The following is a 15,780-nucleotide window of genomic DNA, read 5'->3' on the forward strand; positions in this document are numbered from 1 at the left end:
TGTCTGAATGTATGCACTGGAATTCAGCGGCTCTGCTGCGCTTAGGAACAGAAAGACGGAGGCACGCAGGCGAAAATATTGTAGGCTAGAGCGCGTTTAATAAGGTTGATAACTTAAAAAGTTGCCATGTGATGCCTTTTTCTGCGTTCTTGAGGTAACGACACAAGTTATAAAATGTCCAAAATACTGTATGTACTGATTCGTTCCCAGGCATGGGTGGCGGTTCCCTTGGCGGTGGAGGTGGTGCCGGCAGAAGGATCGGCGGTGACTTCGGTGGCGGCAGCGCCGGCGGCGGTTTGTATATAATCAATATAAAGAGGATCTGCTGTATCAAGCAATAAGAAAACGAAGAACTGATAGTAGCTGTAATTCACCATGTCGAACTAGAGGGAATCTACGACCGCAACTTGTCGGGAGACTGCATATGGTAACAATATTCATGATTTTTCAGTGACTGCCCCCGGATGCCAAAGGAATAACAGGTGGTTGGATGCACGATTAGCAAGTCAGTAAATACCGGCTTGTTTTCATTGATCACGGCAATTGAAGCATCCTCCACTTTAGGTTCGTTCCGGTGTTTTTAGAAACTATACTTTTTGCAAGCTTATCGGCAGATTGTGTTCATGAAATCACGTTAAAGGCATAGTTTGTAGAAAAAATGGCGTTAGCATTGTGAGCGAAAAATAAAAGAAGCTCCTTCTGGCGTGTTTTAGCTGCTAGGCAATAAACTAGGCACTGATTCTTTGGCGTGTTGCATGACGTCACGAACCCTTATAAAATGCCCGTGTTGGGAAGAGCTGGCAGCTAGGGTGGTTTCTTCGAGCAGGGAGGGTAGGATAGCATGGAAATAACACTTTTCATGATCCTGGTATACCTATCACGACTCGTTACATCTCGGCCATACAGACTTCTTCGTATGGGTCGATCATAGCGGGGCTTTGATCGACCCCCGCTCGATTTTATTATTATTATTATTATTATTATTATTATTATTATTATTATTATTATTATTATTATTATTATTATTATTATTATTATTATTATTTTGCGTCGAGTACAACGTACAGGATGCTAGAGGCCTACAGAAAAAGCTGCCATGAAGACAGCCTGACGAGGCCGGAAGCCCCCTTATACACTGGACGTTTCACAGCACCGCAAAAACAAAAACAGAAGGCCATAAAATTAACTAAATCCAGACTAATAAAGAGTGTCAGCATAAAAAGAAAGTCTTCAAAAAAGGGGTAAACTGCATAACACGTCAAGATCAGGCCACATAACTTTAAAAAAGTGCTATACGAGGATTTGACACAAAAATGACACAATAGCTGACAAAAATGAAATGAGCAAGGAAAAAGAAATATGTCAAGTTAGTACCTGACGTATTTTTTATGCCCAACCGGCTGTAGTCAGCCACTTAGGGCACAAAGCAAGTAAACAGAAATACAAACTATACCAAAATAGGCGTCAGGTCATAAAATTTACTTTTAAGAGGAATATCTATGTCGGAAGATCTTTCAAATAGACCGATAGCTTGCTTACAGCTGTAAGCTGATGGTTATGTTGAGGTAATATAAGTACAAATTAAAAAGTGATTTATTTGGGGAGTCGGAAACTATATGAACGTGAACAAGGATCCACGAGGAGAGCATCATATGGGAGCTATTAGCGCTTTTGTGTCATTCCTTAAATGCAGCGTCTAAGAGTTCCTAAACTTTTGAATAATGGTTCAGTGAAGGTGGTCCTGGGATGTGCTCAGCAAAGAGTTTATTAAGCAGTGAAGTCCTTTAAGCCGGCACGTTGCCTGGTGGAACAAGGTGCCGAAGAGTATCACATGGAGGTGAACTGGAAAGAGAACACAAAGGCGAATTTCTTGAGTCCTACCCTGTCCTTCTTTCTCAGTCTTTTTTGTTAAATTAAAGCAGTTTTATCTTAAGTTAGACAATGCTGCGTTAACTAGCCAAGCAAAATGTATTGTCCCCCGTTAGTGCCTCAGTGCTGCAATGTAGATGTCACAGAGCATGCGTCAACGAATGTCTACCTTCACTCTGCGCTAATTTAGTAGCTCAAAAAAAAAAAAAAAACAACAAAAAAACACAGGTACCATGATCGATGGTTCTGAAATAACTTCGACGACGTGAGGATCTTTAACGTGCACTGATATCGCACAGCACATGGACGCCGTCTCGATACCATCGATACGGGGCCGCCGCGGCTGGATAGTTTTGGTGTAATAAACATTTAACAGTAATATGCTGAGGAAATTGTTATTTCGAAAAGTTCGCCAGAAAAGAGAGAGAGAGAGAGAGAAAGATGATTTGATTTGTTTTTTAGGCTTTATCATTCTAAAGAGACTGAAACTATGAAAGACATCCTAGTGGAGGACTTAATATTTCGACCACCGAGGGTTCTTTAACAAGCACTGATATCGCACAGTACACCGACGCCTTGCTTTTCGTGACTTCGTGGAAAATATAACGCGGAGAGAGTAAGAGAGAGAAATAACCTTATTGGAGGATTTGAAGGGACTGAAAGAAGATTTGCGTCTACGCAGAGCAAATAATTCGAAGCAAGAAATGATATAGCTTTAATGTGCTGAAACCAAGTAAGATGTGCTAAAGTACATGCGTAATGGGGATAGTTTGGTTTAACTTATGCATGGTTGTAAACGACAGGATACATGCGTAACAATTACGGTTATTTTCAGTCAAGTTGTCGCGAATTTATATCAAAACAAAGTGTGTGCACACTGCTCAGGTTTTCGCTTGACAGGCTTTCATGCGACAAATTTCCGTGCGAAAATTCAGAACATAGAAAAATAACGTTGCTGTGGCATTACAGTAAACCCATCTCCAAATTTCAAATGTCGCTGTGAAGTGCATACAACTTTATTATTGATAGAAAGGGTAGGGGTTGGGAACGTGCCTCCGAGACCATGGAGATCCGGGCGACACAGGCCCACGACACAGGCCCATGCCATGGCTCGAGATTGGATGTCCATGTCGTCGCTGGCCTTGTTGACAAAGGTGTGTCAAAAATGCCCCGGCAGCAGCCAAGGTGGCCATGTGGGCAACGACGAAGAAGGGCGATGATACTTGCAGTTGCAACGCTCTGGCTTCCCATATATGATCCTCCAGCAATGAGCCCTGTAAATAATCGCCCTTGTACAGAAGTAAATGCTAGCTTGCGTAACACTTCACGGTGCACTACAGACATATGACGAATGTTATTTGATTTTTTCAGTTGGAATGCTCCCTGGAGGGGGAAGTGCTCTTGAAGGTAGCGGCAGAGAATTCGACGGGGGCTTGGGTGGTTCGAGTGATGACTCGCTGAGCGGATCCGGTGGAGGCTTGTCCGGAGGGCCTGCTGGTAGCGTTTCCGGCGGCGTCGGTAGTGGCTCCCTCGGACGCGGTTTGTATCAATAGTGACTGTTATAATGCGATTTTAGGCGAATAAGGCAAAATATTGCTCAAAACGCTTTCTTTGGCGCTGACCGAACTTATGACGATGGCGGAGACCCCAATTAGACTGCGTGTATCGAGCAAATATACAGCGCAAAATATTTACGCGTATTCGGGAAATACAATATGTGACATTAATGCTACATTTAGTGTACTATTCTGAAGTGCATAAACACATGCTCCTAGTGATGACAAAAAATTGCTGAAGTGAAGGCGACAAGTGCTAAACAGCGCTCGTTTTGTCTTGGCTTCGCCGCCGTATCTGAAGTAGAAACCTTTCTTGAGGCTTCCGCCGCTCGTCTAAGTAACGTTACTAGGCAATGATATCGCTGTCATCAGCACGCAATGCTGTGATTGGAAGGTTTATTTTTTTCTTTTACAGCTTAGGTCAAATTTAGACTATATTCTTAGCATCTTATATCATCATCGTTAGCATTTTTTATACATAGGAGTGTACATAACTGTTGTTCACCACATTTATCCAAAAATATAGAGAGAACATATGCTTATTTAATAGTTTACAGACATATATAGTTTTCAGCTCCCTTGCAGTTAATGCAAATTTTTAGCTCTGTACTAATTACGAGCAAATCTTCGCTCTCAATCCGGCGTCACTGGCAGTAGCGGTGACGAAGGACAATTAATCCAACCACAGTATTGAAGGACTCTGAACTTAGACCTCATTCATATTCTTATCGTGCGTATAAGAGCGTTCAACTACGGTAATTTCATTTCTGTGTTAAGTGGCTTCAAATGCCAAAGATTATCTTTAATGCAATGTGAAAGACAAAACTCAAAATTTGAAAAAGAAATTGATTTACAAATGCTGTGTTTCTCCCCATAACAGGACGGAGGCTTGGTGGAGGTCGGTTACGAGGACTGCTAGGACGAGGAAAGCCGTTAACCCTAGAGGAGCGGCAACGCAGGCGTACGTCCAACTATTCATTAGCTCGACTCGAAATAAGAAAGATATACCCAAGTATTTAGGATAAATTTCAGCAATGTAGGTCGGCTGTAAATGCCTTGGACACAGAGAGGTCTGGAAAACCGGCTTATGATAACAACAATAATGCTTAGAAGTAAACATTTTGTGTAACAGCTGGACAAATGGAGATTCTGGTCCTGAGAACCAGCGTTGGAATTTACGAATACTCTATACAGGTCATATGAATACCTTAAAAAGAAAAAAACATTTTTAAGATGGCGAGCCATTCAATAGAGAGCAAGCAAATTATATTTAAATGTGTGGGGTACTTGCGACAAAATAGGCAAATAAAAAGAAGGACGCACAGTTTTGCCTTAACCTTAACAGGAAAACAAACACTGCATTATTGTAGACTTTGTAGAGGTAGGCGGGGACGCGAGAATATAGTGCTTCTCAAGGTCAGAACTGCGCCGGAAAGCCTAGCCTACCCCCGAACTCATTGAGGTTCAAGAGGCTCGAACGAAAGACAGCACGTTTGCTTATACTTGCACTTGCAGCGATGAAATATTGAAGAGAACAAGCAAAAACGAAAAGGAAAGATCGAAGGAAGAGAGGCTCGCCTGATTTCAGCGTTGAACGTTAGCAGTTGGCTTCAACTGAGATCAGGAGCCCTGCAGATAGGCTGCCCAGACAAAGCTGAACGGTCTCAACGGTGGAAGCGTAGGCTGCGACTAATATAACGGGTTTAGTCCTAATGTTGTTTGTGCGGACTTATGTAACGTATATATACCGTGGGCAAGGTGCCTGCAATATGTGAAGGAAGGAGTAAAGGGAGGCGGCAGGTTATTCCTTTTGAATGTTCCTATTTTTCTCACAGGCATTTCAGACACGTTTAAGGATGACAATAAGCAGACGCACACATAGGACGGGTACATCTCGGCACGACTAGGAGGTCATAACACCAGCCAGGTTAATCAGATTATGGCCTAACCGGGCTTAGTATTTCGACACAGAAAACAGCCCAATGTGAGAGATTTGGCCTAATATAGTGCTCCGCCAGGAGAGCAATCCTTTGTTTTTGTGTTTTCATTTGTCCTCGTTCTTTGGCTTAGTGCCTGCCTTCACAGCTCGTGTTCACTTTAAGCAATATATTTCTACGATAAAAGCTTGAAGAATTTAAAGAATTTCATTCTGGGTAAATTGTTCGTGGAAACATCAAAAATTATTTTTAAAACGAGTCGTGAGGAAAGTAACACGCATTCGTTGGTATCAATTGCGGCATCGGTTGCTATGCTCGACACTGCTTAGTCATAGCATGCCGTGAAAGACAGCAGCTGAAATAATATTTTCTCTTTGTTTCATATGTGTCCGACAGGAAAGAAGTTGTTGAAGGCGGGTAGTATTCTGGCCGGTGTCGGTGCCGCCGTTGCAACGGCTGGCGCAGTAACTGCAGGAGCTGGTTTAGCGCAGACGGCAAGAGGTGGTGAGTAGCAAACTTTCACTTCGTATTTTGATGTGCGCGATTGGCCTCCTAGAAGAAACCAGACTTGGGGAAAAATAGCTCGCATTCTTGAAGCACGGGATCATTTTCTGACATCACAGTATCAAAACAAAAGGGCACACATTTTTGCGCGGCGATAAGAGAAAAAAGCCGATAGAGTCCTCCGATATTGTTTGCTCTAAATTTGATTATAATCCTATATCATTCTGGCTGCATGCTAACTCACGCCCTTAGTTTTTGTTCATGAGACTGCGGAAGCTACAGTTAAATGCTTTTTAGCTTTATAATAAGTAATAAATATGGGCTAATAAATGTTTGACCTAATGAAGTGAAGTTCCTCATTGTTTTTCTATGCTATATTTTAATTTCAACATATTTTTCTTACTTTGCCACCATCTTACGTATCTGAATAGCACACATTCATTTATTGTCTTCTTGGCTCACTTGACCCGCGCGATTAGGCTATATTCAAGATACTTGTAAATTAAAAAAAAAATGTGGTGTTATTAACCTAGGTTCTTTATTTTCAAAGCACCTTTAAATGAAAAGCGAAACCGATTACCATATTTGAAGCCAGAATGTTGAATTTTATATGGCCTTGTGGAACGAAACACTGAAACCTCGTTTCCCATTAATTTTGCCCGACTAAGCCCTGTTAAAGATAAGAATATAGTGAAAAAGCGAAAATTTATTGACTCCACTCACAATCCGCGTTAGAAAGAATTCATCAATTCAATCGGATTACAATTATATATAATTAGTGATTGTGTGATTCACTGTATTGGGTAAAGCACTTTAGATTTTTTCCTGTTTATTTCAAATGAAACTATACTTTTTTATTCTGAATATTTATTTTCAATCATAAACGTTTATTTCAGCGTCTGTGTCATCATACACAGTATACGTAATCAGTAAATAGCGCGTGAATGAGTCCTTGAAGCATTACTTCCGAAATGAAAGTAAGCTTAAAAGGCTAGCAGACAAAAGCACAAATTGACGTTTACTACAGTAACTAGTTAGCCTTACTGTTGTATTTTGGTTTTCGAACTCTCCTGAACGAAAGAGTTAGGTTTCCGGCATCCTTCCGCTTTTGGACTGAAGGTATCGATGGAACTTCTGCTCAATAGTTGAGATAGCTATTACATCCTTTTTTCTGGTGAATCTCATGCGCCGTTTTACGTCAGTTCATGCACAGCTGGTGCGCCGACTTAACCGACTGACTGCTCTAGGCGAGGGACGACAAAAAATAAACAGTGCTCAGCTTGCACACGGCGTGGAGATAGTGCATCCCCTTCTGCTGAGGTGCATGTGCAAGCTTGCAGAGCACGCTCCCCAGTCGCACTATACACACGGCTTGTCCGACATTCCCACCTTCAATCCACACCCGCAGCTTTCCTTTTCCACTAAGAACAATTGTGCTTATCATTCATCTGACTATGCCTCGCATGCCTGCGTATTGGTGTTTTAGATTAGGTGTTTAGGAAACGGCTCCATGAGAAATGGTCTTCCCCGATGAGTCAGAAATCCGCAGTTTATAGAAAAACACCGATTTATTCCGGGTCAGCAAAAAAGCACTTTTCAATACAACAATAAAGCATCGGAAGACGCTGCAGAGCGAATCATAAAATCGAGGCTTGCGGCAGCACTATATGCCATGATTACAAAAGGAAGGGAGACTGTGCTCTTACGCGGTGCGGCAAGGCAAAACAAACTAGGACGCGAATAAGGGGATGCGGCACGGCAAAATCGCTCTTAGCGGAACCACAGACATGGATTCACCCGTGGAAACAACTCACGCAAACAGCGTAACCCTTCTGCGGAGGCACTGCTTTCGCCTTCATACTGGTAGGAGTGCACCGCCATCCGTGTTCACCCGGGATGCATCGTGCCGCTTGCCGACAGTATGGCCGCGTCCCCGCAGCGCTGTCTTGGAATCCACAGTTCTCGACTTTCCCCCGTCCTTATCAAGGCTCACTTTCAAGCCGAGCACATATCACGCCCTGCCATAAAGTCTGCACATGCGCAGTTGCGCTACCCCCGCGCGCACCAAGACGGAGTTGAAGGAGCGCGCGTAGTTCAAAAGGCCATAAGGGAAGGGGCGCGGGAGCCCCACAAGGTCAAAACGAAATTTCGAAAATGCATTTGGCTTATTTTACAAGGCTTTCTTCTGAAATCGTGACGTATATACCTTAGCTAATGAGCATGCATCTTATGATTTCGCTTTTTTTTTTTCATACTGTGGTAATAGTGTCGAAGGACCACAACACATCGTAAAGTGTTCAGATCGCTGATACCGTGAAAACATTGCACAACGTATGATAAAAATGGAATATTTTGACCTGTTTACTAGGCTTCACGTTTTGCTCATTGATAAAGGCAGCCTCAAAAGTTAAAGGCAGCAGAGAAAAGGTTTATCTGCTATTCCGCACATACGGTAATTTTGAAAGACTTAGGCAACCGTGGATCGTGGCCATATATGCATCATTGAAGAAGAATGTAACCAAAGAAATTCATCAAGTTCGGCATGATGTGATGCTGCAGCTCAAAAATTATTATAAACAATATCGGGCATTTAAATTTGAGGCAGCCGATTCTCGTTCTATCGTAAAAGGTGTTGCTTGAGCTCACCGTGAAATGGTGGCTTATGTGTTTTACAGTTCCGAAGCGACTGAGGCTATGAGAGACGCCGTAGGGAATGGCTCCGTAAATTTCGACTACCTGGGGTTTTTAACGTGCACTGGCATCGCACAGCTCACCGGTAGCCTGTTTTTCGCCTCCATCAAAAATAGGACGCCTAGGCAGAAATTCCATACCGCTTCCTTGTGCACAACGGTCGAGAGCCCGAACCACTGCTCCACCGCGGCGGGGCTAACTGGAAATAAACAGCCACTGATATGTACATGCGGCTTGCTGGAAACCGCTTCCGAGAGTAGATTTGTTAAAAGTGCAAGAGACTATAAAACACGAAAGTTAGTCTTCTGAGAATCACACGTTGTGCAGTGGGCGCTGTAAATAAGCTACCCACTGAATTCTTACTTCTTCGGTGCCGGAATGAAGCACTTTTTCATCAATAGTTATGTATGTGCACAACTTCTCGCTGAAGCTAAACGATCTATATTTGGGGAATTACATTATCGAATTCAAAGTACGTTGTCAAAATTACATGTATCTCAGGACTGCCTGTGCATTTACAAGAGCAAGAAGTTGAGCAAGTTGATTGAAATGCATGGTTGAAAAAGCACGAACTAGACACAATGACGAAGAAAGGAACGACAGGGACAGCCGTCTGTCCCTGTAGTTCCTGTTTTCGTCATTGTGTCTAGTTCGAGCTTTTTTCAACCATACCTCCTGTGCAACCATGCCCCGCCAAGACACAATCATCTACTTGGTTGGTTTGTTACAGTAGCTAAATGATATGCGTTGTTTCCAGGAGGAGGACTGAGGGGATCAATCCGCGTTCGCGGTGGTAAACCAGGATGCCACACTCCTTGCAAGGCCGGTTGCAGCAGAAGTCGGAGATCTATTTCGCCGAAAATTGAGCAAGTCATGTCCAAAATGTCTGGAGCTCCCAGTATGTATTCACAGCTTTCTGTGTTTCTATGTCCGTAGATATTTAAATATTTCATCACTCCTCACGCACCAGAAATTTGAGGGCCAGGAGATACAGGGGAGGACCGACAACTTTGATGGTGTCCGTTTGCGGCGTCGTTTAAGGATACTTATTCGCGAAAATTAATTTGTCACTCGTTCATTAACTACCATTTGCGCATATTACATAACAACCTCTCCTTAGCTTAGAGTCGTAGTTTTTTTTTTTCACTTTAGGTGAAAAAAATAAGCGCTAAATATAAATAAGTTAAAATACTCTTGTGGGCTCGAAGAGACACCAGGGATGCATGCTGATGTATGAGGACATTATAATGAAATAGATGGTGCGGTGATCATTCTGCAAATAAACAAATTATCAGACTGCTACGGCTTACCTCATAAACTCAAGTATGCCGGAAGCATGGAAATACACCTAAATTATACTTTCGATTAGAAAAAGGAAACAGAAATTACAAAATCATTCAGAGATCAGCTCATTGCCCCACGTCCACAAGGGATTTGAGAACATAATCGATAATCAATAACTGGAGGATTCCCCTAGTTATCACTGAGATCAATTCTGAGAAAGTAAATCAATAAAAAATTAGACGCCGCAGGTGGTAACATCAAGGAGACCATCGTAATTTTTTGTGGTCATCAGCCTGTAATAAAAATTCGAGGACACTTTGGCGACTAAAGTGATGAAAGTGAAAGCCTGTGCTGCATTCTGCTACGCGACTATTGCGCATGTAGCAATGAATGCTGCTACGAGTATAGCGAGCGACTACTTGTTCCCGTTCTGCGAGTGCATTTATTCAGTAAATTCTGCTTGGCAGCGACGAGATCGCGCTCCTTGTATCTTCGCAGTTGTTCTACGTTTACTGTTGTGTGGTTGATTTTACCGGGTGCGTGGCATGAATTAGTACTAAATCTATTTAATTAAGCAACTGCCACTAAACAGTAATTAATGTTTAATTCGTAAATAATTTTTATTATTACAAAATTAATTTGTAATTAGTATTTATTAGTAGTTAGTAATTATATATTTATCAGTAATTAATAAGTGATTGGTCATTTATTGGCATATGGCCATACAAGGCACGCATTCGCGCATACTGTGGTGGAGCTCTGTGATTGGCCGTGGCCTCTATGACGTCATCCCGTCTCGACCAATCAGAGCCGCCGCAAAAACGTGACACTTTTGCTGACGACAACTATGAGGCAATAAAGTCTTTCGCCTTAATAAGGTAGTCATGGAGATGAGCAATTACAGAGTGGATGAAAAAACTATATAGGATACTCGAGCCCAGCCGGCTTTTTGAGTCATAACGCGATAGCTTACTGGTTCCCGTCTGCGACTTCACTTGCGGTTCCTCGTTCTATTACTTCTAGTGTCGGGTTGCGTATCTTCCACCCCATTATATTGTGCCTCCAATCACACATTATTATTAGCATATATTATTAAGCTATCCATTATGCAGCTACCGGTCGTAAGCGTCAGCCCGGAATAGAAACAAAGCCCTCTATTAACCAAAGTCGTATGGTCATGCCTGCATGGTCTATGAGTAGCGTGCCTGACACGACATCAAGAGTTACCGAAGATTGACTCTTATCCCAATCTCCCAACTAAAATGAGCAACCAGAGTTGATAGCTCCTCCAAACTTTGTGATATCACGTAGTCTCCTTACGTCACAGAACCCATTGACGAACCAGTGCTCGACCATGACATCTGCTCCTGTTATGTGCCCACCTGTGACCTGCGACACCCACGCCCGTTATTTTTCGCTTACAACGTGGCAAACTCCTGCGTTGTCGGCCTTTAAGGCTCACGTTAAAATAACCACATGCGGAATGTGGTTGTTTTGATGCGATAGAGTTAAAGGACTGGTTAAGCAGAAAATCCGACGTCGGCGTTGAGAGCAAAAAGACACGAGCATATGGCGTTGGCAGCTGACATAGCCGCGCACTGATTGACCGCAGGGTTTCTTGAAGTCACGCATAGCAGTAGCTTCCAACTCGTGCCTCTCCTTTCATATCGGTGGGTGATATCAGAATCAACCTGCCAGGACCCTCGCACTCATGTTACCCTTAGGCCAAGCCGGTACGTCCATACGGCTTGGTTAAAGGATTTATATGTGGTCTGGTAGCCTTTACGCTATCATGTCATAGCCCCAAAGAAGGAGCATAAATTTTCCGCATAACGTTTGTGTTCTCCGCTTGCAATAAATTATTTCACGTTGATTAGGGCAACAAAAAATCTTTATTTTTTTTCCTTCGTGTCAGAAACTGTTGGCATTCATCTCATAATAGCCCTTCATTTTGCTCGTGTTTGCTGGCTGCTAGACGCCATACAACCCGAAAATCAATGTCCAGCTGCATTACGTGATCCTGTCAGAGTTATGCCAGTCACTGTTTGCTCAAAATGCCGACGCCAATGCCAACAGCGCAGAATAATAAATAATAATAATAATCAATTGGTTCACAGGAAAGAAAAGGCGCAGTATCTGTCCCATGTTTCCTGTAGATACCTGAACCGCGCCATAGGGGAAGAGACGAAGGTGGGTGTAAAAGTGGAAAGACAAAGAAGTACCGTAGTGGAGAGACCTGACTATGCCGACGCCATGCTTTTTACGAGAACGCAGCGTTTATTTCTATCACGGGTAAAAAACCGTAATCAGACGCAAAGAAGCCAAGGTAAAAGTGGAGCTCTAAGTCGCCCTCATTTGATGCTTCGAACTAGCATTTCAATTATGTATTCAGGTAATGCATGCCGATATAACAGCGGCCCTCGCACTGGTATCTTGTTTATTTGTCCTTCAATGACGCTATGTCATGGCTTCGTTTCGGCGTCTTATAATCGAACATCACTTTCAATCCAAGGGAAGTGCATTCCACACAAGAAAGAGGATACCACGGGAGCTTATTCCAACTGTTTGATGTCTGGTGTCCTCTTTCTTGTGTGTGTCTGTGTTGCACTGAATACCGTGAAATTATGTCTGACAACCAACTAGCTCAGCAGTTAAATCTCTTAACCATCAGCCTTTCAACAGATTTTCAGTTGATAGACGCAGTCTTAGTGGTGGTATGCTAAAAGGGCCGTCTGCATTCCTTGCAACACAACAGGGTATTTCCTGTGTCCTGCCTTTTTACGCATCATTTCTCGCTCCCAACTCTCCTAGGTTTGGACCTTAAAAGCAAAACACTTCTTGGGAGTAAATAGCAAACGATAGTTTATCCGCTATTTGTCCTTTGTGTAATAGGCCAGAAAAAATATTATTTATAGCTCCTCTTAAACAGCCATTTTGCTTTAGAAATTTCACAGAATGCCACCTAAATGACAACAAATGCCACGAAAAACTTGGTATATATTATTGTACCTTGCGCAAAATTTACCACTAATTGGAATATTTCCGCTTATTAACATCTATATCTGTTAGGAAATACTAGGGTCTCATAACACTGAAGCAGTCACATGGCTTATTCCGTCACAGTTGCGAGAATTATAAGAAGAGATAACAGCGAAAATACGCCATTATAGCAAGGCCTTCAACAATATGGGAAGTAAACGTATTTACACCTCAACGCTCTTTTTTCTCCACAGCTTTTGGTTTGAAGTAATGAAGACAGCTCTCAGGAATCCAACATTCTTCACTGTTCACGGAACAAGTGCAATGATGACGTAACCTCCATTTCCTACGCCCATCATTTCTTGCAATAAACCGGAAGTATTTGAAACTCTTACTCACCGATTTCTGTTGCTAACGGACCGAAATTCTCCGCCAAAACGTGATGGCTCATATGTGGGGTGTCCAACCGCGATAGCTATAAAACAGCTTTAAAACTTTGAATATACATTTTCAGCAAAGAACCTAGAAGCTTTTTCAAAATTTCACTTCTTAGATGACGAACCGAATTATAGCTTTCCATAATTCTTCTACAGGTCCAATTACTGAATTGAGGAAGTTCTACAAGAGCATATGCATATATTCTCTCCGGCAAGTACTAAAGACCTATTTAGAAAAACTGAACGCGATGCTCCATGTCGCCAACTACATGACATTTTACTTTCAAAAACTCCTACCGGCTTCATTAAAACAGTGATGCCATATACCAATGGAAGCTTTTCGCGTGGCTTTTGTCACACACTAAAGGGGGCCTAACAGCCGCACAGTTTGCAGCAACCCTAGCCCTGGTTAAATCGGCACTGCACCACTTTTTTGGAACTTAAACGAACATTTGGTCTCATTGCTGCGTAGTTTGGCATTTTTATACCTGCATCTCAATCCTGTGATGCAGTCGAGATCATGCAGTAAACGGAAGCTGCCTATTGGAATGACGAACGCCGCATTTTTGCCGTAGTCCTGCTGCCACGGCGCATATGCATGCTGTTCATATGTGCAAATATTTCCAAGGTCTCCCCATTCGCCTCAGGGTAGTTTTTAAGGAAGCATATCCAACCTTATTATTCAAATTATTTGAATTGGAGAACAAAGAAATCAGCTTGAAGATTGGGAATTTTCAATGCTTGCTCATGCCACGGTTTGAAATTTATGGTTAGGCAGTCTAAAGTGCCAGAACACCTGTCTTCTTGAAGTTTTGTTTCAGCGCAATACTGTTTTTGTGAAGACAATGAATTATGCTCTAATTCGGGTGTTTTTATTATGCAATACCTTTTTTTTGTAACTTGCTTCCCGGATGCATGTTGGAATACCGTTTATATGAAAGCTTTCTCCTATAGTAAAGAGGTAGAGTATAATAAATTAATACATCAAGCCGTTTGACCTGTTAGTGTCAGCTTGGCCTGGGAAGACTAAAGCCAAAGGTTTAGCCTATCACAAGCAAGGCTGAATAAGTAAGTTTACGAAGCATCATTGTTTTATAACTGTGATGAATGGCAGACTCTCTAGAATATTATTGTCACTAAAGTCAAATCGGCAAACTAAACTAGAAATATTGCAGTGATAAGGGTGGTACACTAAAACACGCCAGAATTATGGAGGTATATTGAGGAGTCCTCTGGTATGTATCAGAAAAATCGCAGCACAAGAAAAGCACCAGGACAAAGAAAGGACAATCACACAAGGAGGGCTATGGGAAAGTAGTGTAAAGTTACTCCAAATAGTTAGACAAGATACAAAGAAAGGAAACTCGTCTAACGATTGTCTACAGCGCTATCCATTGTTTCTATGCGTGTTTCCATTCCTAAGTATCTGCTCCAACTTCACAGCGTGAAAACTATCTATAGAGGCAGCATATCCTCATGGAAAGTAGTTAGGTGGATATCAATTATTATTTTATTACAACGAAGAGTGCGTTATGGCGGTTCACATGACATTAATAGTATACCCCAAAACAAGAGCAGCAACTTATATGAAGGATTTGAAATGTTCTGTGTGGGTTAAATTAACGAGAAAGCCGATTTACAGGGTCGTCCACTACTAGCTATAGCACTGTCACTGCTTTCAAAATATCATTGCGTCCAACCCGGCCAAGTAATAACGTTAAGTAGCAGGCCATGCGAAGTACTACCTCCGGCTCCCTCTCTGCTTCTATTGTTTTGTTTCGATGTGCGCTTGCGTCGGATGAAATGATATTTTGAAGGGGCCGTGTTATAGTTAGAAGTGGATGACGTATGTCACTTGTGGGTTTTATTCAGGATGACGTAATGAGCATGCGCCAGAGACAGCTGTCAGCCTCCTGCGTATATTTAGGCTCACATCAACTAGAGCGCCACGCAGAGATAAATTACAAAGCGACACTGGGCGTTTCTAATAAAACATATTTAATCCACGGAGTAAAAAATTATGGTCCATGAACACCAGAAATAATAAAATATGTCACCACGTATTTCCTTAGGTGTTGCTGATTGTTGGTTTCCTTCATATTGTCACGTAGCCGTTTAGGCCCGTAACCAGAAGGTTGGGTTTTAATGAGGGGTTGAGCTAGCAGGCGCAGAAGAGCAGGGTCGGAGCACCGAGAGACGGCAGCTAACTTCAGCTTCTTCTCGAACGCCACGGGGCACCTCTTCTAGTCCGCGGACGAGACTCTCGATGAGCAGCCGCCTAGCGGCTGCTGTTGCACACGCTACAATATGTATGTTATGATGAGCACGTCGTTTTTTTAATCCTGTTGGGCCACGTTTACTTAAATACCAAATTGCACGGCGTGCCCCAGAAGGGAGCGTCTCACACCGGTTCTCGTTCATCACTCTTCGCATTAGAAGAAAGTTTTGTCATGCGGCTATGCGCATCGGCTGTTAGCGCTAGCTTAGCAAAGCCTGGTTGCGAGACGAATGTTAGGTCTGAAC

The 15,780-nt window shown here is 42.6% G+C and overlaps 1 protein-coding gene across 1 annotated transcript; it reads left to right on the top strand.

The window, feature by feature from the left end:
• Positions 1-212: 212 nt before the first annotated feature.
• On the top strand, positions 213-13,214 carry LOC146172682 (uncharacterized). The gene is made up of 6 exons (XM_084584849.1): positions 213-294; positions 3,241-3,408; positions 4,306-4,386; positions 5,759-5,866; positions 9,315-9,455; positions 13,075-13,214. The coding sequence occupies exons 1-6, from the start codon at positions 213-215 to the stop codon at positions 13,089-13,091; spliced, it is 597 nt and encodes a 198-aa protein (XP_084440975.1). The 3' UTR covers positions 13,092-13,214.
• Positions 13,215-15,780: the final 2,566 nt, after the last annotated feature.

The sequence above is a fragment of the Amblyomma maculatum genome, chromosome 11 (genome assembly GCF_055883805.1).
Source record: "Amblyomma maculatum isolate TAMU_Amacu chromosome 11, ASM5588380v1, whole genome shotgun sequence".
Taxonomy (NCBI): Eukaryota; Metazoa; Arthropoda; class Arachnida; order Ixodida; family Ixodidae; genus Amblyomma; species Amblyomma maculatum.